The following is a 26,839-nucleotide window of genomic DNA, read 5'->3' as shown; positions in this document are numbered from 1 at the left end:
CATACTGTTTGAAACGGATCGATCAGAGACCTTGATGGTGATGTACGAGGACTCGGCCATGTTGCCTTTCCGTAGGACGTCCAGTGAGACAGTGCCCTGGTCCTCACATGCCTGGTACTCAGACACAGCCAGCTCCACACGAGACCACTTCAGCTCCAGCCTGCAGCATGGAACCATGAAGAACACGACACAGTGAAAACAGTTTCACACACTTACCAAAGACCCTGCGTTGCCTTTCCAAGTTGATTGAGGGTGATGGTACCTACTTTCATTACGAGGACACAGTACATATGTTACATACAGAGACCAATACGGTCGTTGGGGACCGTTTATCAAATCTTCATAAGCTGTCATATAAATTGGCCTCGTCGTGTACAGTAGTATGTATGTAACCATTGGTTCTCTCCTCCCCCTGACTGACCACAGTATGTAGAGCATACTGATATTATTTGTGTCTTGTGCGGAGTAGCAGCTCACGTGTGGGAGGGCCCAGTGTTCCCCAGGGGGTCGGACACTCTGAACTCCAGGCTGTCCGACAGGGCTTCTGTCGCTGGGTCTATGATATACACGATAGTCCTTTTGCTCAGGTCCCTCTGACTGAAATGCTGCTGGATAAAGCTGCCTGCAAGAGCACAGTGTAAGGTGGACTGTTTACTGAAGAGCAAACGCAATTAACCTGGGCTATCGTAATGGTATTTTTTTGAAGGAGCACTGATGGCCTAATTAAATGCATTTGGATTAATTATGCGTAAAATAAAGAATATTTTGTGTATTTTTAGTGGACAAAAGGATAAAACTGAGGGAATAGGGCCTGACGCCCCTGCATATAAGGCTTCACCTTTAATCGTATTCTCCAGGTAGCCAAAGTATGGTGGTCTGTGGATGTGGAAGGTGAGGTCTTCGTCCTTGGTGTTGCCGTCCTGCGCTCTCAGCTCCCGGTACGAGAGGTAGATCCCATAGCGACCGTCAGACAGGACTTCAGCCTTCCACAGAGACTGCAGCTGCACAACCTCAGGAGCCGAGCTGTCCAAAGGCTCAATCTGGAATACAGGGTCTTGTTCATTAGGCACCATCAAAGGTGTCCATCAAAACATTCCCAAAACATTGCACAACTAATTATTTTGATTCCACTACTATTGAATAAGTTGCTGTGCTGATCTACTGTATACCTGAAACGGCCCCTCAATCGACATATCTGGGCATAGGTGTGTATGCAGATAAGTGTGTCCTACCTGAATGGTAAAGATAACAGGTTCCATCTGTACCCTCCCCTCCAGCAGGAAACCTCTGTTGGTAGTGTCTGAGGCCGTGAAGGCAAAGCGGTCGATCTGCGACGGGCCGCCCCCGTGCCTGTAAGTCACCTCCAGCTCCTGCAGGTCCCACTGGGTGAAGTTACCCCCGGCAGCGAGCGGGACACCGCCACGAAGCAGTGTGCCGTACTGCGGAGGCTGGGCCAGGAAGAAGAGCAGGTCACTGGGTGGGGTGTCGGGGTCGGACAAGGCGAGGGTGTCAGGGGTCACCGCCATGGAGGAGTCCTGAGGGACTCTCAAGCCGCTGTTACAGGTCAGTGATGGCAGCACGCGGTCGGTGGTCTCAACGTAAATCTCCAGGGTGCCGTTACGGGTGGCCTTGCCATTGCTGACGACGAACCTAACATAGACATACAGGAGCATGGCAGGTTCTTAGGGGAAGGTACTTCATCTCATACAATGTATCACACTTATAGATGTGGGTCCGATTGGGGCCATCTGCTATCTGTTATGATAGCTAGTCTTGGAGATGTAAAGATTTTTTCTACAAACCAGCATCGTTTGCAGCATGTTCCAACCACTATTATGTGGAATTATGTTAAGATTATCAGCCGCGTCATTTTATACATTTAGAAGGGTTGCCATTACTGTAGTGTCTCCAACGACGCGGTGGCTCTGTTATCGTGGACGTAGCCCACCAGGTTGGCAGCGATGTCCATCTGGCTGAAGGTGCTGATGGCCACCCCAGGGTGTTTGATGTACTCCATGTGGCCGTTGCCGGGGGGGACTGTAACGATGTAGAACAGCTCCTCCGGTTTGTCTGTACCGTCCGTCGCCAGCAGGACGTCTGTGGTCAGAACCACGCGCTCACCGCGGCTGGTCTTCACCGGCTTCACAAAAATGGCAATGTCTCCTGGGAATTGATCGAGAAAGTGAAGTATTAAAATGAAAGTTTGCACAAATTTCTTTACACAACATAGACTTATAAACCAGCTTATTTTATTCCTTGTTTTAGCCGAGTTTAACATTATTCTAATAACATAAGACAACAGTAGTAGTAGCTACCAGCTGATATGATGAGACTTCTCTACTAGCGTTTGTTTTTTTACACAGACCATGAACATGTAGGTTATAGCAAACTGCATAATTAGTGCACTTCCCAGTTTGGTGGTCTGTCCATCTGTTCACAAACCTTTCTCCATGTCCTTGAGGGAGATGTGGAAGTGCTGCGCGGGGGAGCGGTTCTTCCCGTCCAGCAGGTGGAACACAAAGAAATCCCGTGTGTGTCCCAGTGGCCCGGTATGGAGGTAGCGCAGCAGGTTCATGTCCACTGTCTCCTGGGTGCAGTTCATCCCCGCAGACTGGGTCACCCAGTCAGAGCCTACCTGAGAAGGGTCCATGGACAGTTAGGGAGAGAACACATAATGGAAGGCACATAATGACTGAATGTTAATAATTTCTTACAGTGAAATCATTAGTGGACTGAAAGTAATACATTTTGAAAAATGTTAGGTTGACATGCATGATTTTGCATGTTTCAAAAGTTGAATAATGAAGAATATATATATACATACATACATACATACATACATACATACACACACACACACACACACACACACACACACACACACACACACACACACACACACACACACACACACACACACACACACACACACACACACACACACACACAGTTTAAGTTGGACGTTTACACTTTAGCCAAATACATTTAAACTCAGTTTTTCACAATTCCTGACATTTAATCCTAGTAAAAAATTCCCTGTCTTAGGTCAGTTAGGATCACCACTTTATTTTAAGAATGTGAAATGTCAGAATAATAGTGTAGAGCGTGATTTATTTCAGCTTTTATTTCTTTCATCACATTCCCAGTGGGTCAGAAGTTTGCATACACTCAATTAGTATTTGGTAGCATTGCCTTTAACAGTTTTAACTTTCGGGTTTTGGGTAGCCTTCCACAAGCTTCCAACAATAAGAATTTTGGCCCATTCCTCCTGACAGAGATGGTGTAACTGAGTCAGGTTTGTAGGCCTCCTGACAGAGCTGGTGTAACTGAGTCAGGTTTGTAGGCCTCCTTGCTCGCACATGCTTTTTTAGTTCTGCCCACAAATATTCTATAGGATTGAGGTCAGGGCTTTGTGATGGCCACTCCAATACCTTGACTTTGTTGTCCTTAAGCCATTTTTCCACAACTTTGGAAGTATGCTTGGGGTTATTGTCCTTTTGGAAGACCCATTTGGAAGCTCTCCAAGCTTTAACTTCCTGACTGATGTCTTGAGACATTGCTTCAATATATCCACATAATTTTCCTTGCCATCTATTTTGTGAAGTGCACCAGTCCCTCCTACAGCAAAGCACCCCCACAACATGATGATGCCACCCCCGTGATTCACAGTTGGGATGGTGTTCTTGGGCTTGTAAGCCTCCCCCTTTTTCCTCCAAACATATCGATGGTTTTATGGCCAAACAGTTCCATTTTTGTTTCATCAAACCAGAGGACATTTCTCCAAAAATTATGATCTTTGTCCCCATGTGCAGTTGCAAATCATAGTCTGGCTTTTTTATGGCGGTTTTGGAGCAGTGGCTTCTTCCTTGCTGAGTGGCCTTTCAGGTTATGTCGATATAGGACTTGTTTTACTGTGGATATCGATACTTTTGTACCTGTTTCCTCCAGCATCTTCACAAGGTCCTTTGCTGTTGTTCTGGGATTGAGTTGCACTTTTCGTAAACAAAGTACGTTAATTTCTAGGAGACATAACGCGTCTCCTTCCTGAGCGGTATGATGGCTGCGTGGTCCCATGGTGTTTATACCTGCGTACTATTGTTTTACAGATGAACGTGGTACCTTTGGAAATTTGGCATTTGGAAATTATTCCCAAGGATGAACCAGAGTTGTGGAGGTCTACAATTATTATTCTGAGGTCTTGGCTGACGTCTTTTGATTTTCCCATGAGTTTGAAGGTAGGCCTTAAAATACATCCACAGGTACACCTCCAATTGACTCAAATTATGTCAATTAGCCTATCAGAAGCTTCTAAAGCCATGACATAATTTTCTGGAATTTTCCAAGCTGTTTAAAGGCACAGTCAACTTAGTGTATGTAAACTTCTGACCCACTGGAATTATGATACAGTGAATTGTAAGTGAAATAATCTGTCTGTAAACAATTGTTGGAAAAATTACTTGTGTCATGCACAAAGTAGAAGTGTATGTAAATGTCCAACTTCAACAATGAATATACATGGGCTTTTTAAAAGTGAAATGTCCCTTTAATCTAGCGTTGAACAATTATTTCTATGCTGGCATTTGTTAATAACATGTACCATTTCATATCAGATGATACAGGAGTGTACTGACCTTAACCTGTAGCAGTCCCTGGGTGGGAACGCTCTCCAACATGTAGACTATCTCCTGAGAGGTAGTGTCGCTGTCCTGAGCAAAGAGAATAGCACTGGAGATCAGCCTAGCCTCGCCTGCCTCCACCTCCAGTCCATTGTTCCTATAAGGCAGACAACCATGTAGGGTGAAGTTGCTTGGGTCAGTTTTGCATTTCCCCCACTAATGATTAAGGTTAGGACTGGGGGAGTGGAAACTAATCCTAGATCGGTACCTAGGGGAAGCTTCACCCAAACGGTTTGTTTGTGTGAAATGTGTACCGAATGTACACAGGAAGGAGAAATTGTGGTGTTGTACTCAGGAAAGCCAGAAGGGGGAGCACAGATATAAGGGAAGTCTAGATTAGGCGGGAGGACGTTTATACGACCTGTTGTAAACTGGTTGCAGTATGTTCCATGTATGGATCATTGGTGAAGTAAACTCATAGTAAACTCTACAGAACATGTGGACATCAATTAATTGTTTTCTCTGTGTGTAAATGTAACAAGTCCCATCTGTTACCTTATGACTCGAGGCTCCTCGTCATTGACAGGGAGTACGTTGACCATCACGTGCCTCTGGAGCTGGTGTTTCCCATCGTTCAGCTGGATGGTGAAGCTGTCCACCATGTTCTCAGAGTCATCATGCATGTACATCAGAGACATACCTGAACAGTGGAGGTGAACTCATTATTTGAATGTGCCTGTATCTATAACCCCACGACTGATGATCACTAGTACACAAATCCCACCAAATTGCTCTATTTGAATCTCAACACCTTTTTCATGCTCTTCAGGATCACCAGTCTCAATAATGGCACAGTACTACGGTGTCCATATCAGGACAGCCTCTGAGTCACAAGGAGTTGGTCACAGTACAGTACCATTCCTCAACTCCTGCATGGTGAAGTCCTGGACCAGCACCTCTGCGTCCCTGTGCCTGTTGACAGGTCTTCCATTGGCGGGCACGTCGTTGCCATACGTTCGGCCCATGATGGTGCCATGCTGGGGGGCCTGGACCACGCTGAACAGCAGGTTGTTCTTAGGGATGTCCAGATCCACCGCGTTTATAACAGCAGGGTCCAGCTCCTTCATATGGCCCTCTCGCACCTTTTTACACGGGAACATCAATGGGGATGTGGGTTAAATCGGTCCGGATGTGGTCCTAGAGTGCATTGAGGCATGTTGCACTATAGAATAGGTGGTTAGGGGGTTTCAGTTGTTGTAGATGTGAAATCAGAGAGTGAAGAGCATGAAAAAGGCCATCACTCGCACCTTAGAGGCTGCTGCCTTATATACATAGACTTGAAATCACTGGCCACTTTAATAATGGACCACTAGTCAATTTAATAATGTTTACATATTTTGCATTACTCATCTCATATGTGTATATACTGTATTCTATTCTACTGTATTTTAGTCTATGTCGCACTGACATTGCTCGACCAAATATTGATATATTCTTAATTCCATTCTTTTAGAGTTGTGTGTATTGTTGTGAAATTGTTAGATATTACTGCACTGTTGGAGCCTGAAACACAAGTATTTTGCTACACCCGCAATAACATCTGCTAAACATGTGTATGTGACCAATAAAACGGTCTTTGATTTGAACTATATAATAGCTTTACATAGTGTAGACGAAGCCTCCAAATTCGGCCCAGGAAAGCTTACAAGATGTGCAGGGTTTTGTTTCAGACTAACACTAGCACACCTAATTCCACTAATCAATGGTCTTCAGCCTGGACCAGTTGAGTTAGTGATGGGCTTGGATAATTGACAGCTTGAAAAGACGGGTGACTCACCGTGATATTTCTGGCGAGAAACTCCGGGACCTCATCATTGATGGGGTTGATGATGATGTAGAAGTGGACGTGGGCCGAGGTGTGTTTCCCGTCAGAGGCGCAGAGCATGAACTGGTCAGCGGTTGGCTCGATCCTCTGGTGTCTGGACTGGACATAGTTCACATGTCCGTTCATGATGTCACTGTAAGAGAAGGAGGCTGAGGAGAGACCGGAGGAGAGACGCTGAGGTGGAAAAGTCCGGGAACCTTTACAGTTAATAATGTATGTACTGGTTATACATACTACGAAAAGGGGACAAAGTTTGAGTTTATACAAAAGGTTCATGTAACAAGTGATTTATTTAGGGAAAGAAAATCGGTGGATTGTTCACTGCTTATGAGGGATTCCATATGGCTTGAGGTTACAACACTTACAGTCTAAGAAAAAGTGCAACGTCTGTGATGTGAATGGGGTTAAATGAAGACAAATATGACGGGGTTAAAGCTACTCACCGATGCTGATGCCTGTGTTGCTTTTCTCAAATCCAGGACTGGGCAGGATATTCTCAATGTAGCCATACTGGGGAGGAGAGACCAGGCTGATCACCAGCTCCTCCAGGGGAGTGTCCACATCCGAGGCACTGAGGTGGGCTACAGTTATAGGGGCCACACCCCCTTCATCCACCACAAACACATCTCCTACAAAGGAGGAGAAGAACATCCATATTGATTGACCATTTACGTATAATTGTGAGAGAAAATAGTAATGGAATGCACTATACGGTATTGCTCAATATTTGACATTTCTGTTGGTGTGCCCAGAGTGTTGCTTTCAGTATTTTTCTTCCACTAGCCTACACTTGCTAATATAGGTGTACGTTTGCTCTTCAACCGTTTCACAAATCTCAAGGATACTAATAATGTCTGAACCTGAATAAAAAGAATCATAGGCATTGCTGCAACATCACTGCATTCATTACCTGTTGCAATAGAAGGCATCTGACTGTCCACAGGGAACACGGTGACCTTCAGGTCATACAGAGGCAGGCTCTCCTGGACTTGTGTCCTGCCTCTTTTCAATGTGTCCCCTCGGTCATTACAGCATGACGGAGCGTTCTCCGCCTGCCCGTCAGATATCACAAACGTGATTGTGTCGTGTCGAGGGGCTAGTCCAATCTCCGCTCCTGAGAGACATAAGAAACACGATTGCAAGTTTTTGGCTTCAAAGAAGGGGATGAAATAATATGTCTATAATCATGTTTTTTGACTCAGAAAACAGAAAACCACATGATGGCCAACAGAAAAGTTGTAAGATGTTAGGGTTAATGTATATAAAAATATATATATTTTAAATGGAATGGTCATAAACCAGCAATACACTTATGGTGGTGCAGGGATGAGGTAGATTTAACAATAATACCTGTGTGTTCGTAGGTGATACTCCCTGCGACAATGTCTGCCTGAATGAAGCGATCGACCACAATGGCGTTTTTGCGCACCACGCCATGGTATGGCTGACGGGCAATCATGTAGGTCAGACTGTTATCGTCACTGTCTGCGTCTGTTGCATAAATGTACTCGGCGGTGATGATGACTTCCTGTCCCTCTGCACAGTCCAGAACAGGTTTCAGACCTGGCATGAGAACTGGAACCTCATCATTGATCAGTGTCACCTGTTGACAAAGATATGGTCTTTAACTCTCATACAGCAAACATTCACTGTAACATCTTTTTGGCTCTTTTAGCATCGAAATGGTCATGGACATTAAGTTTACAGTACCTTAACTTCCAGAACAAAGTTGATTGCGTTAATTCCATCGGTAGCGATTAATTCAATGGCATCGCCCACTGTTTCTGAGCTGTCGTGGTGATATCTGCACGGACAAACCAACACAATTGTAGTTTGACGATACAATAGGATTGTTGACACAATTTGACTCTCCTTGTTATCGAATCAGTTTGTGTCCATGCTGTATATAGATAGCCAATGACTGCTCTGTTCCAAAATTCACACTACATGTACAAACTTCACATGAGCATCGCAGTGTGTTAGGGTGCAGTAATGAAGTGTCATCAATCATATCTGACCTAACTTTTAGGCTTTTCAGGTCGCGAACAGTGAAGTTCTGGCCCGGTTTCAAAGAGAAGCCATCCAGCTGAACAGCTCCGTGCTGAGGCTCTCTCTTCAGCTCCACTCTCAGGCTCTCCTCTGTCGAGTCATGGTCTGCCAGCAGCAGGTGGTCCGGACCCACCCAGCACTCCCCACCCTCGTCCACTCTCAGAGGTTTCATGTGCACCTGGGGAGGGAACATAAAGTATACAGCAGGGTTGTCCAATCAAGAGCCTGAAGGGACTCTCCTTCTTCTATTTAAGGGCTCATTTTATTTAAGGGCTAAATTGTCTGTTCAATTCATGATATAAATGGACCAATTAACTACCAGGTAGAAAATAAAACCCAGCAGTACTTTGGCCTTCGAGGGCCTCAATCGCCTTGGTGTAGTCTTCAACCTGCTTCAGCTACTCCCTAGACAGCTTGTGGTAGAGTTAGCAGTGCTAGCATGATTGTGACAGGTTGGGGGTTAGCCTTCCAACACACAGAAGTGTCATCTAGCTTGATAACTTTGAATACAACCTTATACCTCTGGGGCCAGGTTGTCCACTGGCACCACGGTAATGTTGAAGCAGATGCCAGCGACTGTGGTTCCCTGCTGGTTGGTGACGGAGAGCACCAACTGGATGTGCTGCGGGTAAGGCCCAATGTCCAGGATGGGAGGCATGTAGGCCACTTTCATGTAGTTGACTGCATGCTGGAACAATAAAGGTGTTAGTAAACCTAGTCTGACATTTTCCTCCCGTCCAGCCAAAATAACTGGGGGGTAAACATATCTGAGTTTACCTGTGTGAATAACCTTAACACTGGGGCTTCAGCATCCTTGGTGAATTTGGCAATGCTGTCAACCAGGAACAGCCTCCCTGCATCATGGCCCCTGGCCAACAGGAAAATAGCACATTGAACGTAACAGTCGAGTTTTGAAGGGGGATGCCTTAACGTATTAGCATTGGTAATCATTCTTCCCCAATGGTACCAAGTGTACAGTATGCATTCTATCCCTGCAAATGGCAAAAACAAACTTAACTCGACATGAGATGCTCACCCATAAGACCTGCTGTAGAAGGGCGGAGTGGTAACAGTGTATGTGAGCTCGCTGTCAGGGGACTCCAGGTCGATGAAGTGAAGCTGCTTCTTGGTCAGGTGGACCACCTCTGTCTCTTTGACCACCAGGCAGCGAGTCACCCCAGGGACCTCTTTAGGTGGCTGGTCAGGCACAGGGCTGATGTGCACCACTATGACCTGTAAAGGTGGGAGACCACATTAGCTTTGAATGACATTTGAGGAGTTTGAATTCCATTCAATCCAACTTTATGAATCTGCAATTGTACGCGATCCGGTAATGGTACAACTCACCTGAGGTTCTGAAAGGTTGGGTGGGTCATGGAAGTCCGAGAGCACCACTTCGAAGGAGTCATCAAACACCTCATTCCCGAGATGGCGGTAGTAGACCACAGAGTGGAACAAGTCCTTCTGCAGGAAACGGCTGACAGGATAACCTGAGAGGACCAAGGAAAACAACACCATTGTCATTGTTTTTTATTTTTTTTACAGATAAGGTAACCGGCAAAATAAAGGAAACATCAATGTACAGGGTCTTAAAAGGGCGTTGGGCCACCACCAGCCAGAACAACTCCAGTGTTTGGGACTCTATTGGAGTGATGTGACACCATTCTTCCACGAGACATTCCATTATTTGGTGTTTTGTTGATGGTGGTGGAAAAAGCTGCCTCAGGCACCGCTCCTTTTCTCCCACGAGTGTTTTAATTGGGTTGAGATCTGGTGACTGAGATGGCCATTGCGTATGATTTACATTGTTTTCATGCTCATCAAACCGTCCAGTGACCCCTCGTGCCCTTTGGATGGGGGCATTGTCATCCTATGGGAGCATAGCCATGGCAACCATAGTAATGGTCTGGGCTATCCGGGGTCCTTGGGACATCCCTCACCCATTGAAATGTACATTTTAAAAGGTTAATGTTAGGTAAAGGTTGTGGTAAGGGTTAGGGTAGGGATATCCCAAGGAGCCAGGATAGCACTGACCCCAAAATAATGGCCTGCCCAGCATTTTATATATGACCCTAAGCATGATGGGATGTTAACTGCTTAATTGACTCAAGAACCACACCTGTGTGGAAGCACCTGCTTTCAATATACTTTTGCATCCCTTATTTTTGGCAGTTACCTGTATATTGAAGAATAGCATTCTAAAACTGGTATGTGATTATCAAACTAAACAACAAGTGGGTAATTGCATAATAAAGCTCTGCAAAAGTTCCCCATTGCTATGCCTTGCAATTGCATTCAGCTGGGAACCAAAGTGTGCACAATAGCTGTGCCTTGTAAAACAATGTGGTCTACTCAGAGTGCTCCTCTCCTCACCAGTGAGTCCAGGACCAGGGATCTTCATGAGCTCTCCAGCTTGCGGTGGCCGGGTGATGTTGAACAGGATGTAGTCGTCACTTGAGTCCATGTCTGAGGCCTGCAGTATGGATCCTCTCAGCAGGGCCGTGTGGCCCTCAGAGAGCTCCAGCACTGTGTTGGTGATGAGGAATGGTGGGCTGTCATCCTTGGGCAGGATGTTGATGGGGAACTTGTGCCGGGTCTGGTGGCGCCCATCGGTGATGCGGAAGATGATGAAGTCCTTGGTGGTGTCGCTGTCGTCGTGATGGTAGCGCACGGCGCCCGCGAGGATGTCGGCAACAGTGAACATGAAACCCTTGCCACCTGCAGGTTATGGACACATAGTGGGGATGTCGCCGACATCCCAGTAGTAATTCAAATAGCATAACAATCAAATGATGCTATTGAAGGAGTTCTATACCTCTCAGTGTTAGCCTGCCGTGCTGGAGGCCGTCGACAGTGATGATGCGTACAGCCTTGAAGTTGTCGTTGTCCACAATCTGGAGCTGATCCCAAGTGATTGGACGAGACTGACCTTCAAGAAGACTAAGACCTAGAAAGATCACATTGTGACGTAACCATTTTATAATCTGTACAAGATCTGTGCAGAAATTGTGTATCTGGAATACACCCATTGACCGGTTTGGGGAGCTACAGGAGGACGGGCTCATTGTAATGACTGGAATGGAATACATAGAACGTATCAATAACCATAACATAACATAACCATGTTTGACTCCATTCCACGAGTCCATTCCAGCCATTACAATGAGCCCGTCCTCCTATGGCTCCTCCCACCGGCCTCTACTGCCATTGACACCTACCCATGTTCCATGACACCCTGGGTGCATTGGTGTCTGCTGTTCTAACTGACATGTGGACCATGATCGGGGTGCTCTTCTCAAAGAAGAAGTCATGTACCTCAAACTCCACCTGTTGAAGAGAAACTACATCTGATGGCCTGAGAAAGATGACATTCGAGCCTGGTCTCAGGTCTGTTTGGAATGTATAGCCAACTCTGTTGTTATGCCAAACAAAATGTTGCCACACTTTTGGACCTGTTCCACCACCTCCTTAAATGCAATGGAAATTGAATTTAAATACTGTGAATGTGATGGGCCAAACAAAGGAAACAGTAATGGGCACCTCATAGTTCCTACGCTGGGTGTGGGATGAGTTGGGTGGCTGGTAGCCGATAAGCATGTCGTTGAGGTCCACCCAGGTGAAGGAGAAGATGGGTCGCGTGTGGTCTGACAGGTGGGTGATGAAGCCCTCTAGGGGGGGCTTGGTGATGTTGAACACCAGCAGCTGTTTGGGGGTCTCTCCGTCCTCTGCGTCCAGGGTGGCAGTGGAGAGGGGCGTGAGGATGAATTGGTCCACTTCCAGGATAAACATGGACATGAAGGCTGGCTTGGGCGGCTGGTTGGGAACAGCGCCAGGGATGTGGACAGGTATCCAGGCCCGCTCCGACTGCACATACAAACGCAAGCACAAGCACATAGACACATGGTTAAATCACTAGGGTACCCTGGGTGGCAGGTTAGCCTAGTGGTTAGAGCATTGGACTAGTAACCGAAAGGTTGCAAGATCAAATCCCCGAGCTGACAAGTTAAAAATCTGTTATGTTACCCCTGAACAAGGCAGTTAAGCCACTGTCATTGAAAATAAGAATTTGTTCTTAACTGACTTGCCTAGTTAAATAAAAAAATACACACACATACAGACAAACAAGGCATTCTACTATGAGGTTGTGCTAACTAAGAGGCTGAATTTCTTAGTTGAAATTAAATTGTCCAGAACTTTCACAGCATATGACATTAACGAAGATGAAGTACTTTCACTGACCTCAAGATTTCAATCCTTTAACATTTTGGTAACTTCTAGAAAAGGTTTCTGACGAGAAATAGCGTAAAGTACCTGGTATATGCTCCCGCTCCTGGTGTCGGTGAGGTCCAGTCGGAGGGCGATGTAGTCTACGTCTGGAGACGGTGGGTCTATGTGCTGGTACCTAAGGCCCATCACCAGGAACTCATCACAGGGCACTTTGATAACCTTTGCCAGCTTCAGGCCGTTCAGGCAGTCCTCAGTCTTACACATGGCCCTGGCCTTGTTATCTGTACGATTAGAAGAGGAAGTGAGGTTAGGGGGATGTGTTCAAGGACAAGTAAATGATTTTGGTTGGAATTGATGCATTACACTGATTTCTCATGCATTCAAATGAATTCAGTTCATGTTGAACACTACTTTTAATACATCCAACATTCTGAGTTTGCCAATTATCTACCAATTGACTGTGTCACTACTATTGTTACCATTACTACTAATATTTTATAATAGTAATACTATTATACATCCATACCTAGCTGCTGCCGGAGAGGAATGAAGCTCTCCGGCTCGTCCCCTCTGGCCTCCAGCTGGTCTGGCTCCCCAATGACCAACTGACCATGACCCGGGAGGTGTGTCTCGTGGGTGTTCACACGGATGTTACACTCAAGACTGGTCATCCTCTCATAGTGGAAGGACACCACGTTGCCATCCAGCGTGTCGGACAGGCCGTAGAACTCTGGCACCACCAGGGACTTGGGCCCTAGTTTGATGATGTTGCAGTCAGGTTCCATGATCTCCACACGCAGGAAGAAGACCTCTGTAAAGGTCTCTGTCTCTGTGAACCTGGGGAGAAGACCATCTAGTCACACTGAAAACAGTACCAGTGGTCAGAACTTTCTTTTACAAGTGGGGCCAACTTTACAGGGAGGAGATAAGTGAGTACAATACTTAGTACAATAAAGAATTCCTGTTGCTATCTACTCTGTTTTGCAGGAAGTGATGTCTTCAGTCTCCTTCAGTGCCATTTTTTTAGTTCATTCAAAATGGGTATAATTATTTTACAATTATAATCACTTCAATTATAATCATAGAACCTCTGAATAAAATTTGGAAAGATGCAGGTACCTGTAGAGTCGAAGCTTGACAGTATCTTCTTTTAGTATCGGGCAGCCATTGTGGACATACTTTACGTCATCAGACAGGTAGTGGCAGTCAAACACCTACAATTATGATGTGAAAATAAAATCAGATCCCGAAATGCAGCCGTGGACTACTGTAGCCTTTCAGAAATGTTTTTTTCTCCAAATGACCACTTAAAAAATTAACAATCTTCCTGCTGCAGGATTATTATACTCCTGCGACAAAACTGGTCAAATAAGGTTCCCATGTATGTAGCTTGAGGCTTAGTTTATGGCAGTAAATCTTACAAGGGGCATAAAAAGAGTCACCAGCTAAATAGGAGAGAGAGCAAGAATGCTAATAAAACCAAGTGGTTTTTCCTCTCAAACAGCGAACAGAAAACACTGTCTTGTTTACCCATTATTCAAGTAACATTCAGAAGAAAAACAAAACAGAGCAACCCAAGCTGCACCTAAACCAGAGGTTTCGTCCTGTCATCTAGTAGTAATATAACGTTACCATTGTTGCTTATTTAGGATAAATACTCTCTACAGTCACCACCACATAACTAGCACCATTTAAAGCAACTACTTGATGTTGTTCATCGTGAACAACAAGTAATAGTGGCCTTAAAAAGTGCTACACAGTAACCAAACAACACACGAGAGTGGGTGGCAACATTTCCGGCTGCGTAGGGGTATCTCAAGTCATCTCAGACATGTAGGCTACTAGGGAGCACACAGGGAAAAGCCCCGGAGTCTGTCAACAGACCTTCATTAGGCCTGGAGGCTGCCTGTCTCTCCCTGCAGACAACAGCTCAATTAGTGTCCAGGGTCAGACATAAAATGCTCAGATCTGCCTTCCTTTTCCTCTTCTGAGGATCAGACATATCAGTTTCAAGGGGTTCCAATGACTAATGACATCCACTGCAATACTCACGTTGGTTGAGTTTGTATAGCCACTGCCACCAATTGCTAATATTAGCATTTCCTACGAATTTTCAAACCAAATAAACAACATTCAAGCCCAAATCATTAAGGGCCGGTTTCCAATACACATATTATGCCTAGGTCTAAAAAGCATCCTCAATAGAGAATCTCCATTGAAAGTGCTTTTTAGTCCAGGATTGTTTTGTCCAGGAAATGAGCCCCTCGGGTCTAGAGCAGGACATAAGTGGTCGCTTAGGGGCCCTGGAGTGTTGGAATAGTAAAATACACAAGGTGCAAGTCAAAAATGTCTTTGTGCAGCAGCACTGACGGCCACTCAGTTAGCCATGTCATCTAACAATTTTTAGATTGGATAGTCAGTCTAGCCAGTTATCTAAACTTGAAGTAATCATGGCCAAATACCGATCGGGGCAGGTGCCCAGGTGCCCTGACTTCCAGGGAGATCCCATTTATTTAGTTAGTCACTCTCACTCAGATATCATTAACATGGCATAAGTCATGGCAAAATGTGTAGAATTGCAGGAAATTAGCTTTAAAACGAAAAACAGTATCTCTGCCCAATGGCAAAAGGAGTAGAACTGCATGAAATGTATTTTAAAAAAATCTACATTTTCTCCCTGCTCAATGGCAAAATTAGTAGAATTACATGACTTCTCTCTGCCCCATGGCAAAATGTGTAGAACTGCAGACAACTTGCTTTAAAACTGCTAAATATATTTCTGCCCCATGGCAGAATGAGTAGAATTGCATGAAATGCGTTATAAAATGTCATTATTTTCTATCTTCCCCATGGTAAAATGTGTAGAACTGCAGAAAAATTGCTTTAAAATTGGTACATGTTCTCTATGACCGATGGCAAAATTTGTAGAATTACAGGAAATTGACTTTAAAAAGTAAATGTATCTCTCTGTCATGAAGGGGGGGGGGGGCACTAAATCATTTTGCCCACTTGTAAGGGGGGCTCCCCAACCAAATATTGCTTAGGGCCTCCAAAAGGCTAGAGCCGGCCCTAGCCTAGAGCCTATTGAAGAACTGCTTAAGAAACATACCATGGTACATACTGTATCACAATCCCCCTTGTACCTAAACCTCCTAATATAACAGCTTTATGGTCTGTTTTTATGATCAGCAATTAGGACAATGTGTTAAGCGTTGTCAGGGATTCTCATTATGGGGGAGAAACATGCCAGTGACATACTGTTATTAGCGTTTTACTGCCAGGTTTACCCCAGGGCAGTTGTCTGTCACAAACCCTTTTCCTGGATAGTAAATGGTTGTTCAGACTTCTGTTCCAGTTGTAACAGGTAGGACATTTTCAGAGGTCCACCACCACTAAGTGGCAAACAGGCAGGTAAAAAGACATCTTACTTGGGGTCCTGTGTCCGATGTGCCGTGTGTTTCTGCCATGGGCAGGGTCTTCAATGTGTGCTTGTCTCCTATCATACCCTGTTAGATGACTATTCAACTTACAACTGGAAAAGCAATGGTTACCACCTGTTGACCTGCCACAAAGAAGCCAGTTACATTACCTGGGGTGTCAGCGTCCCCACCCTCTGCGTAATTGGCTCGTTGAGCACCACCTCCACCTTGCAGGCGTCCTTCACCGGGGGGATGTGGAACTGCAGGTCCCCCTCCTGCAGGTAGGCCGACTGGCCCCTCTTCACCCTCAACCCTAGGTTAGTCTTCACCAGGGAACCGTGTGACCCTCCAGCCATGACCAACAGCAGCCAGGGAAGTGCCCATCGCAGTGCCCCTCTCTGTAAACCCATCACGTCCCTGACTCAATGGAAGCCTGTCTCCTGCTTCTTCATGGAATGGGTACCAAAGCAAAGTGGAGACAGTTTGAGTTATAAATTGTGAGTAGGTTGTTCTGTTGACCGCTGTGCAGATGTGGATGTGACAGATTTTCGGAGGAGTTTGTGGTTATCCTCCTCTATGGTAGTGACTGCTTCACTTGTCGTGGACGAGCTGAAAAATACAAATGTTTTGTTAGTCAGTATCTCCTGAACTAATGTGCAATGGTAATGGAAAATAAGCTTTCAGAACATCTAAAAACACAGTGTATCAGATTACTAGACAATTTGTCAAGGAGATCACTATTGCAAATAGTGTATAAAGATGTTTACATATAACACATTACATAATGCTATTTGTGAGGCCGTTTTGTAAGAAAAATCGCACAGTTGTCCACCGTGTCCATCATCAGTTCAAAATGATGTCATCCATTTCGTTCCAGGAAGGGATAGTTTGCTGTTTCTGAGTTAATCAGCAGTATACCTTAGCTGTTTTCTCATGTGAGGAACAATGGTGTGCTTCATTTGAGACCGCTGCTCACAATGTCTAATGGGTCACAGGTCTTTGACAAAAGCTTGTATTTGGCATCTTGCCTGTCTCCTTCTGCTTAGCAATGAGTTTAGGAGGAGTTAGAGTGGTTTCCTGTGTCAGAGATTCTCCAGCTGGAATATTGTCAGCGATTCTCCAGCTGGAATATTGTCAGAGATTCTCCAGCTGGATTATTGTCAGAGATTCTCCAGCTGGAATATTGTCAGAGATTCTCCAGATGGAATATTGTCAGAGATTCTCCAGCTGGAATATTGTCAGTGATTCTCCAGCTGGAATATTGTCAGAGATTCTCCAGCTGGAATATTGTCAGAGATTCTCCAGCTGGAATATTGTCAGAGATTCTCCAGCTGGAATATTGTCAGAGATTCTCCAGATGGAATATTGTCAGCGAGTCCTCCAAGAAAGCCAACACACTTCCTGAGAAAGAGCTTTCTGTACCTGTGGTACTCAGGATAACGTCTACCGTTTCTTCTCTGTTTAGAGTTTGAACAGAGCCAGATAATGACAATGAAATGTAAGGATAAGGTCCTCGTACAAGTAGTACCACTTTGTGGAATCAACTTGGCAACAAGCGCCTTGTTGGTAAGATCATATAAGCTGATAGTGTCCCTGTAATACACTCATGGATTAGAAGAATTAAAAGAATGAGCTGGATAAGCCTTGACCTCTCCCTGACCTCAAAACATCTGGATAGTGTCTCCAACACAATTACCCAACATGCTCTGGCATTGAGAAGTTTAGGCCACAACCTGCATTTCTTTGATTCATAGGTTGAGGGGCCGGATACATTCAGAACTGCTTTATTTCTCCTTATAGACATGGACTAACAACCCTGCATGGAGTAAATGATAATGGTGCTAATAATGCATCTATGATTGAGAGACATATTTTCCCATCTTCCCTTCGGATAACCAATTGTTGTGGACTGGCACTTTAGCTGACCACAGGAATCCCTGCCAGGGTGGCTCTTGTAGCCTGGTAGCGTCAGAAGGGTGAGTGTTCAGTCTGGTTTAACCAGGCTAGTGTCTCAGCACGTCCATCTGAAGATGAGGTGATAACTTGAAATATACCCTCTCTGAGCCTAGGAACTTCACAAGCTTTGAACTAGGGTCTGGCGTAGAGAGACCTGTCTCATCTGTCATCATTGAACACATGGCTAAACAAGGTTAATTTCCCTGACTAGCAGTATAATGAACTGAGCAAATGAGCAAAGCCACAAATGATTCATTTGAATACCGGTGTGCTGCAATTGAAGAGTCATTTTTGCGAGTGATGTTGATTTAACACAGGTGTCATATTGCACTGATTGCCTTGACTCACTTTGACCTCTTATGCGGCCTCTCATTGTCTGCTCTGACGAAGGTGGCTTTAAGAAGAGTTTAGCTCTGGGTCTAGGGATTAAGCTAAGCTACAACTGGCGTGCAGTTGAAAGTCTAAATGTATAAATAATGACTATCAAACTCAATATCAGAGCAAACCGGATTTCCCCTTAGTAAATCATCTTTATTAAGAAAACAAAGAGGAAGTAGTAAAAAGCCCTGGGGTAGTGAACAGTAAATCCAATCATCATAATGAGCCAGGAGTCGGATTTCTCCTGTCTCTCTTCCTGAGTTTGGAAGCGGTCCTGCAGTCACAGACATGCCTTTGTTTGCTCATTCCTTTTCAGTCATTTTTACTCCCTCCTCATGTAGGATGACTCCTTCCCTCCCTCCCTCCCCCCTTCCCTCCTTCCCTCCCTTCATACAGTGCATTCGAAAAGTATTCAGACCCCTTCCCTTTTTCCACATTTTGTTACTTTAAGCATTATTTAAAAATAATAATAATTGTATTCCCCTCATCAATCTACACACAATAGCCCATAATTACAAAGCGAAAACACGTTTTTAGATTTTTTTTCACACATTTATTAAAAATAAAAAACAGAACAAGTTTGAAAAATCGCAAAAATATTCAACAGTGAAGAGGCGACTCCGGGATGCTGGCCTTCTAGGCAGAGTTGCAAAGAAAAAGCCATATCTCAGACTGGCCAATAAAAATAAAATATTAAGATGGGCAAAAAAACACAGACACTAGACTACACTAGAGGAACCCGGAGTCGCCTCTTCACTGTTGACGATGAGATTGGTGCTTTTTCGGGTACTATTTAATAAAGCTGCCAGTTGAGAACTTGTGAGGCGTCTGTTTCTCAAACTAGAAACTCTAATATATTTGTCCTCTTGCTCAGTTGTGCACTGGGGCCTCTCACTCCTCTTTCTATTCTGGTTAGAGCCAGTTTGCGCTGTTCTGTGAAGGGAATAGTACACAATGTTCTACGAGATCTTCAGTTGCTTGGCAATTTCTCGCAAGGAAATGCCTTCATTTCTCAGAACAAGAACAGACTGACGAGTTTCAGAAGAAAGTGCTTTGTTTCTAGTCATTTTGAGCCTGTAATTTAACCCAAAAATGCTGAAACTCCAGATACTCAACTAGTCTAAAGAAGACCAGTTTTATTGCTTCTTTAATCAGACAACAGTTTTCAACTGTGCTAATATAATTGCAAAAGGGTTTTCTAATGATCAATTAGCCTTTTATAATGATACACTTGGATTAACTAACGCAACATGCAATTGGAACACATGAGTGATGGTTGCTGATAATGGGCCTCTGTACGCCTATCTAGATATTCCATATAAAAAAATCTGCCAATTCCAGCTACAATAGTCCTTTACAACATTAAGAATGTCTACACCATATTTCTGATCAATTTGATATTATTTTAATGGACAACAAATATGCTTTTCTTTCAAAAACAAGGACACTTCTAAGTGACTCCAAACTTTTGAATGGTGGTGTATGCAAATATGACATTTCAAAAACCTGTTCTTGCTTTGTCATTATGGGGTATTGTGCGTAGATTGATGAGGGAAAAAAATATTGAATACATTTTAGAATAAGGCTGTGACGTAACAAAATGTGGAAAATGTCAAGGGGTCTGAATAATTCCAGAATGCACTGTATAAGCAATCCAGTACCATGCACCTCCAAAAGTTCTGCTTTCAAATGAGGTCTATCCTCTGCAGCCATAAACACACTTTCTAAGACCAGACGACTTATCGGTCTATGGCTCAAAATAGAAAGTGACCCTGAAAGACAGGTGATAGCAGAAAAATTTGACAACCAACATTACTCATATGGTTTTTCAACAGACAGTTTAGTGTGACTATCAGGAGCCGTGTGGAAGAAGCCCTTTTGCCACCCATGCAACTGGCACATGACTGACTTGGCTGTCTCTCCAGGGCATGTTGATGATGACTGACCTGAGGTTCTCGAACACTCTAACCACTATCTCACTGACCTAAACCACACATACACACTCACAACACACTGCCAAATACAAATGGCTGATCTGATGAGGGGCCTTTAAGACTATGTGCAAAGCACTATGGGACGGTATGAGATGGACTGAGGCCTAGGCCTGTGGGGAGACATCAGAAGCCCCCTTAAGCAGATTTCTGACGGTCGAGTTTTAACTTTGTTGCTTTCCCATCATAGAACTTAATCTCAGAGCATGAAACATTAGTCTATTTGAACCATATTCGGTTAGGAGTGATTTAGACCGTTACCTGAGTAGGGATGCCCAACGGCATACTAAATACTACTAGTTGAACATCATTTGGGTGTGTTTGTGACAATGGAAAATCACTCGGCCTCCATGGACAATTGAGAGAGTTGAAATATTGGCCATTCACGTAACTGTTTCTGAAAACATGCATGATACCTAGAAACATAATAGTTTGAGGGGGATATGGGTGAAAAAGTTCCAGTATAATTTTAATATAAATGGTTTAATATGTCTGAATATTTGGCTAATGGTATCAAGCTTTACACTCGTCAACACCTGACTCCTATTCCTTACAATAATGCACTACTTTTGACCAGAGCTCTATGGGTCAAAAGTTGTGTACTATATGGGGAATAGGGTGCATTTCAGGATGCTGCCCGGGTGCTCACAGTCACCACATCATGAATCAATTGGGTTCCTCTGCTCTGAATGATTTCCTTGAAGGTGCAACTGCAGTCCTTCCTTACTACAGTAATCATGTATAACTTGAGACCAGGGGAGTTCAGTAGGTCATACCTTAGCAAAATTGATTTCCAACCGAAAGATCAAATGTGCATCCTTCATGGACAAATTCAAGTTGTACTTCCCCAATTCAAAATGTTTCAAAAAATAATTCCCTACTTAACATGACCTAGGACAGAGTGACTGTTTTAGCTCTGCACTTTGAAATGTTCAGATCTAAGACTGCTCTTACGTTACCAACCACTTCCAAGCACAGTACAATACCTCTGCAATACGCCATTCAAAGCATGACTAACATGTGTAAGTGTTGCAGCCATTCAATTGACCATTTAAAGGCGGCTGTGTTTTTGTAGTTAACACCCGCCATTTTAATTCTAACCCCGGTGACTGTGTTCTTTCCCTTTCCCTGCTCTCCCCTTCTGGAGACCTTGGAACTTGGCCTTAGCCTGAAGGCAAGTGCCAGTTGGTGGTAATGACAGTATTTCCTGATGCAACCTGCTTATTTCCAGATGCTCCTTGGTGCGTTAGCTGTTAGCACATGGGCAAAGTGTTCTGCTGCCTGGGGCTACAGCACACTGGTGCACCTCCCAGCCCAACCCAACCCAGCCACGGCTTGCCCTCCAGTCTGCAGCCGTCTTGGTGCCAGAGCTAAAAAGAATTAGTGCCAGGGCCAATTCAAAGGGCTATTTACTGTGCTGATGGGGATGGATCTGTCTTGGTCTGGTCCCAGATATGTTTGTGCAGTAGGAGTTGGCAAGATACTATAGCGCAAACAGATTTGGGACCCAAACAAATTTTTCAAGCTGGCACCAAGGCTAAGGAACTATACATCACATTTTAGGGTAACGTCTTTGAAACTGTGAGAAACTCAGTTTCCTGGAGGCGTGCACTTTCCCAGCGTGCATTGGCTTTAGTCAGAGCTCAATCTATTAGCAATTAAAAGACCCAGTTTGCTTCGTAAAAAAAGGGCCTCAACTCGAAACGGTCAGACCAAGAAGTCAGAATCCTCAGATGTTCCCTAAGGGCCATTTCCTGTGTCCTGTAAGGGGAACCTCTCCAATACTGGGTGGTATTCATTAGGGCATGCAACAGAAAACATTGAAAAACATTTTGTAATGTAAAACGGAAATGAGTGCTTCTTATTGGACAACCTATCACTGTTTTTAAGACCATTTTCTTCTATTTGGTGCCTAATGAATACAACCCGGTTGTCCAAGGAGAATCCTAACAGGGAAAGGATTAGGCTCTATTTGTAAGGGGGAAAGGGCCAAATTAAAGGCACAGCTTAACACCAGGGACCTTTCCCATCACTAACCGCCCACTCCAACCATCTGCCCCGGCCCCTATATCCTGCATCCCCACAAAGAGAGGCTCCCGGCAGGGTAAACATCACTCCTTGGGCCTGGGTTTTGTTCATTCTCCACTAAACGGAAGAAAAGCGCCAAACGGGGAGGAACTACTATGCTAATTTCCATTTTCCATTGCAAAATGTTTAAAAACATTTTAAAATGTTTTCCGTTGTGTGACCTAATGAACACACCCCTGGTAAAGCTCTGAGAATCAGAGCAATGTGAGATCAGGGAGGACTTATTTTCACTGCACTGATAATGGTGTGAAATATCACCTGTTATGTGCTGAGAATAGTGCTTGTGTGTTTACATGCTGATGGGAGAGAGACAGTGGTGGATTAGCTGCTATCTCTCTGAGACAGTTTGATCTACGCTCTTTACTCTGGACTTTGGTCTTCTCTCAACATTCACATAGCCAACATCTTTATGTCGAGACCTGGCATCCCCCTCACTTACATATTAACACACAAATCACCAGCTGGAATGTGCAGTTAAGACAATCTTGGTCACTTCGCTAGCTTGTCTCTGCTCACTGGGTCAGTGAAGCAGCGCTCACTGATAATTCTGTAGGTTAAAGCCAAAGAAGAGCTTATTCACCTGACTTTCACTACTGTAAGTCCGTCCAGTGAACCCAAATATATGTGACACCAAACCAAACAGACCAACAATGCCAATGGTATTTCCTAAACAACAGACCAACTCAAAAGGATTCTGTGGATAATAAAGGGATAAATATAGTATTGTGTGTTCAAGTGCTTTCACCCACTGGGCAAAAACTGGTTGAATCAACGTTGTTTCCACGTCATTTCAACTAAAAGACATTGACTCAACATGGAAAACTGATTGGATTTACAAAAAGTCATCCATGTAAGAGGATTTCGTATTTTTTCCCACCCAACTTTGAACCTAAATCCAATAACGGGGTGACATTTTTGCTTGACTTCATGTTGAATTCACAACTCAACACAACCTAAATCGAAACTAGACGTTGAACTGACGTCTGCGCCCAGTGGATTGAGGCTTTACAAAAAAAACCTAAGAGACACCAATCTGAAGTAAGCTTCTCACACATTTCTGACACTGTTTACCCCTCAAAACTCCTTGAACATGATCTTACCAGCAGCGTAAACCACTGGCATTGTACTGAGAGCAAGACGCAACACGTTTTTAACCAACCCTGACTCTGATTATAAGGTTAACCTTCGGTTGGAGGCATTCACAGGGAGGTTTGGAGCATGTTCAGTGCACCAGTGTTGAAAGGAGCCTGTGTGGGCCAAGAAAAACACATAATGATGGAGTGGAATGGCTTCTTGTTGACGTCAGTCACACAGAAATTCATTTGTCAAACTTCTAACTGCAGTAAAACTCCAACTGGGTCTGTGACCCTCTTAACCAACTGAAGCATGCAGCTTCCCCCCCCCCCTGTTCTTTGTTTGTGATTATAGTTTGAGGAAGGAGCTTGACAGCTATGGTGGAAGCTTCACTTGCAGTTCAGTTGGAATCGGGTGTGTTTTTACAGTAGGAAGTTATCTCAAAAGCAGCCGCACAACGGTGAGATAACGGAGGCCTAGTAAAAGTCAGTCAATTACGGTTGAAGACAGTTCAACCGTTTCATTGTTGGGACAGAAGAATAGCCAGTGTCTTGGATAGAAATGTTATCCTATACCAACCAGAATGAAAACACATGTCCAGGGGTCTGTTTAAGACATACAGGTGTGTGTCTGCAAAGCATCAGCTCCAGGATGGCCCTGGACCCTGGGCCCGAGAGTTGAACTTTGCTGTCCCCCAGGAGTGTGATGCAATCCCTCTGTCATCACCTCAAGCTCACAGCTCTCTATGCCCGTCATAGCACAGCCCAGACATCTGCTCTGTGTCAGTCCAACGTAAGGTCTCACAATTAGATGGACTTTTTTTCCAACTGAAACTGGAGTACGACCTGGCGTCGGTTCATGTGTGTCTGCTTTCATCAATGAAACTGGTATTCATTCTGGAATAAACTGTGATTTTATCCAGTAATGTTTTGCAGGAGGCTGGATATGGGACACGGTTATTCCCAACCAGGCCAGTTAGAAGTCATTAGACCTGGGAATGGACATTGATTTGTGAAATGAGGTCTGTAAGGCCAGGCATGATGAGAATTGTCCCATGCTTTTTTATTTGTACATTGGGGAGGAGACTGTTTTACTCGTATTTGTGCTTGTGTGCCGTGCATGTGTCTGTGTTTACATGATTGTGTGAGTTGAATTGTGTCATGTGATACTGGACTGGTCATGTGATCCTACGACTGACATATCCCAGAGCATGCTAGGTGGGTGGCCTGTGCCCTCCTGAATGCTCACTGGCGCAACACAGTTCCGGTACCTGATTGGTGGGGGGTCAGATTGGGAGGACACAGGACAGCATACCAGGCCTGACTGTAAAATCAGGATTCGTATTGAGGAGAGGGGGCTGCATGATATGGGTTGTGAGGCAAACGTGGTGGAATGTCCGTAGATACAGTATGTTTATTTCAATCTAGAGGGATCCCTTACTGGTTTAGTATAAGACCAAGCCGTATTTACTAGATCTTTTGAATCAAGCGTCCGAACTCCGGAGAATCCATCTCGCCAAGATCAAAGTCATCACCACTGTACCTCTTCAAAGACAAGTTGACACAAACTATCACTTCCGTGGCCAGTTCTCAGTGTTCAACTGAGTGTATAATTTGGGCCTTGCAGAGATGGGAATGTAGCGCTACCCTTTGACAAGCGGGTCTTCTCCACAGCTGGGAATGCCTGGTGATCAGCTGCCTCCGCTCAACAGCCAAGCCCCACTGCACTGCGTCTCATCTCCGTAATGACAGGCTCCTGAGCAGCCAGCAATTTCCAAAGAAAGAGGAGTCAGAGAGAGAGAGAGAGCGTGCGAAAGAGAGAGAGAGTGAGAGAGAGAGAAAAGGAGTCCTGTATTTGGCAGCCAGCCAGCCAGCATATTCGTCCAACAGCCAAGTTGTGATGTGTCCCAGACTTCTTATGACAAGAGAGAGGAGTTTACTAAGTCCCAGTCCAGGAGATTGATACAAAGGGAGGAAATGTAGGAGTGATGTGTCTTCATATATTTGACTTCAAAAACAGAACGGAAACAAAACTGCCAACACGTTTCATTAAAATGCTTCAGGAAATTTTTTGAGTGTCTTTGAACATTTGCAGTATAACTACTGAGCTCAGTCAAGGTGACTCGCGTAAGTGGTCCGTGACGAACTCCTGGAAAAGTGACACGCAAAACAAACTTAACAGTCAAATTTCAAGCTCACTCTATTGTGAAGAACGTGAAGGTCATACAGTTTACTACTGCTGAAGACTCACAGCCGCCTCTCTGTTTTAACTAGGGCACAAAATAACATGTCTGAAGAAGACCATGCAGTAAGAGAACCGCATGAAAGACTTGAGTCCAACAACTAATGCCCTAGCCTAGACTCATGCACTGACTTTAGGTTTGCACAACCACTTTATTGTGATATTTGTTGTTGCTTTAAGAGGCAGCTTTCTCATGAAAACGACACATTCTTTTTAGAAAGGTTTGAGTGTGCTTTTTAGAAGTGTGTGAGCGGGGGTGTGGGGGGGGCTGCTCATTCCTGATCTCCTGGTAGCTTGAAGTACCATCATACAGACCATTCTTCCTTTACACAACCGATCAGAGATTGATAACAGATCCAGTGGACCAACCGTGTTTGTTTTATACAACTCGCCCTTCCCTTTCTTTTCCTGGAATGTTTCCCACTATAAAAACTTTAAATGACAAGCCAGACCACTACAGATCATACCTTTGTCTTTTAGTAAGAAAACTCACATCTCATCAACTTTTCGGAACTCCTCCACATACCGATTGCCCTAAGGGAACTCACATCTCATCAACTTTTTGGAACTCCTCCACATACCGATTGCCCTAAGGGAACTCACATCTCATCAACTTTTCGGAACTCCTCCACATACCGATTGCCCTAAGGGAACTCACATCTCATCAACTTTTCGGAACTCCTCCACATACTGATTGCCCTAAAGGGACAAATAAAAATGAAGCTGAATTGACTGCCAAGTAGTAAAGCCAACAGCAAGACAGACTGACTGACATGCCCTTACCTTATTAGTTCATAGCTCCTTCTCCCTCTCTTTCCCACCAGGAGCTCCCTCTGTTCATGCACTCCTCTCCGCTTCCCACAGCAACTGTCTAATTGACAGAGAACCTTGCTCACTCCTAAATGTCAATCCACA

At 44.5% G+C, this 26,839-nt stretch overlaps 1 protein-coding gene across 5 annotated transcripts in view; it reads right to left on the bottom strand.

Annotated features, from left to right (window-relative positions):
• Positions 1–26,839, bottom strand: part of frem1a (Fras1 related extracellular matrix 1a) — a 31,037-nt gene extending 4,198 nt beyond the window's left edge. The window contains exons 1-28 of one of the 5 annotated variants that reach the window (XM_035753024.2): positions 26,708–26,839; positions 16,367–16,805; positions 13,897–13,991; positions 13,304–13,614; positions 12,862–13,058; positions 12,091–12,414; positions 11,769–11,877; positions 11,366–11,497; positions 10,924–11,268; positions 9,898–10,040; positions 9,587–9,783; positions 9,328–9,418; positions 9,071–9,238; positions 8,520–8,728; positions 8,212–8,305; positions 7,852–8,104; positions 7,412–7,615; positions 6,945–7,130; positions 6,454–6,650; positions 5,533–5,758; positions 5,172–5,316; positions 4,632–4,773; positions 2,443–2,635; positions 1,899–2,163; positions 1,233–1,650; positions 839–1,040; positions 478–622; positions 31–160 (exon numbers count right to left, since the gene is read on the bottom strand). In XM_035753024.2, coding sequence (XP_035608917.1) covers positions 31–160; positions 478–622; positions 839–1,040; positions 1,233–1,650; positions 1,899–2,163; positions 2,443–2,635; positions 4,632–4,773; positions 5,172–5,316; positions 5,533–5,758; positions 6,454–6,650; positions 6,945–7,130; positions 7,412–7,615; positions 7,852–8,104; positions 8,212–8,305; positions 8,520–8,728; positions 9,071–9,238; positions 9,328–9,418; positions 9,587–9,783; positions 9,898–10,040; positions 10,924–11,268; positions 11,366–11,497; positions 11,769–11,877; positions 12,091–12,414; positions 12,862–13,058; positions 13,304–13,614; positions 13,897–13,991; positions 16,367–16,606 — 5,361 coding nt within the window. In that variant the 5' untranslated portion in view covers positions 16,607–16,805; positions 26,708–26,839. Of the gene's footprint in view, positions 1–30; positions 161–477; positions 623–838; positions 1,041–1,232; positions 1,651–1,898; positions 2,164–2,442; positions 2,636–4,631; positions 4,774–5,171; positions 5,317–5,532; positions 5,759–6,453; positions 6,651–6,944; positions 7,131–7,411; positions 7,616–7,851; positions 8,105–8,211; positions 8,306–8,519; positions 8,729–9,070; positions 9,239–9,327; positions 9,419–9,586; positions 9,784–9,897; positions 10,041–10,923; positions 11,269–11,365; positions 11,498–11,768; positions 11,878–12,090; positions 12,415–12,861; positions 13,059–13,303; positions 13,615–13,896; positions 13,992–16,366; positions 16,806–26,417; positions 26,442–26,527; positions 26,552–26,707 lie in introns of those variants that run through there. The other 4 variants (XM_052497191.1, XM_035753025.2, XM_035753026.2 and 1 more) reach the window with 4 other exon arrangements.

The sequence above is a fragment of the Oncorhynchus keta genome, chromosome 35 (assembly GCF_023373465.1).
Source record: "Oncorhynchus keta strain PuntledgeMale-10-30-2019 chromosome 35, Oket_V2, whole genome shotgun sequence".
In the NCBI taxonomy this organism is placed as follows: domain Eukaryota; kingdom Metazoa; phylum Chordata; class Actinopteri; order Salmoniformes; family Salmonidae; genus Oncorhynchus; species Oncorhynchus keta.
Note: the sequence above shows the minus strand (reverse complement) of the source record. Positions and strands in the feature narration are given on the sequence as shown.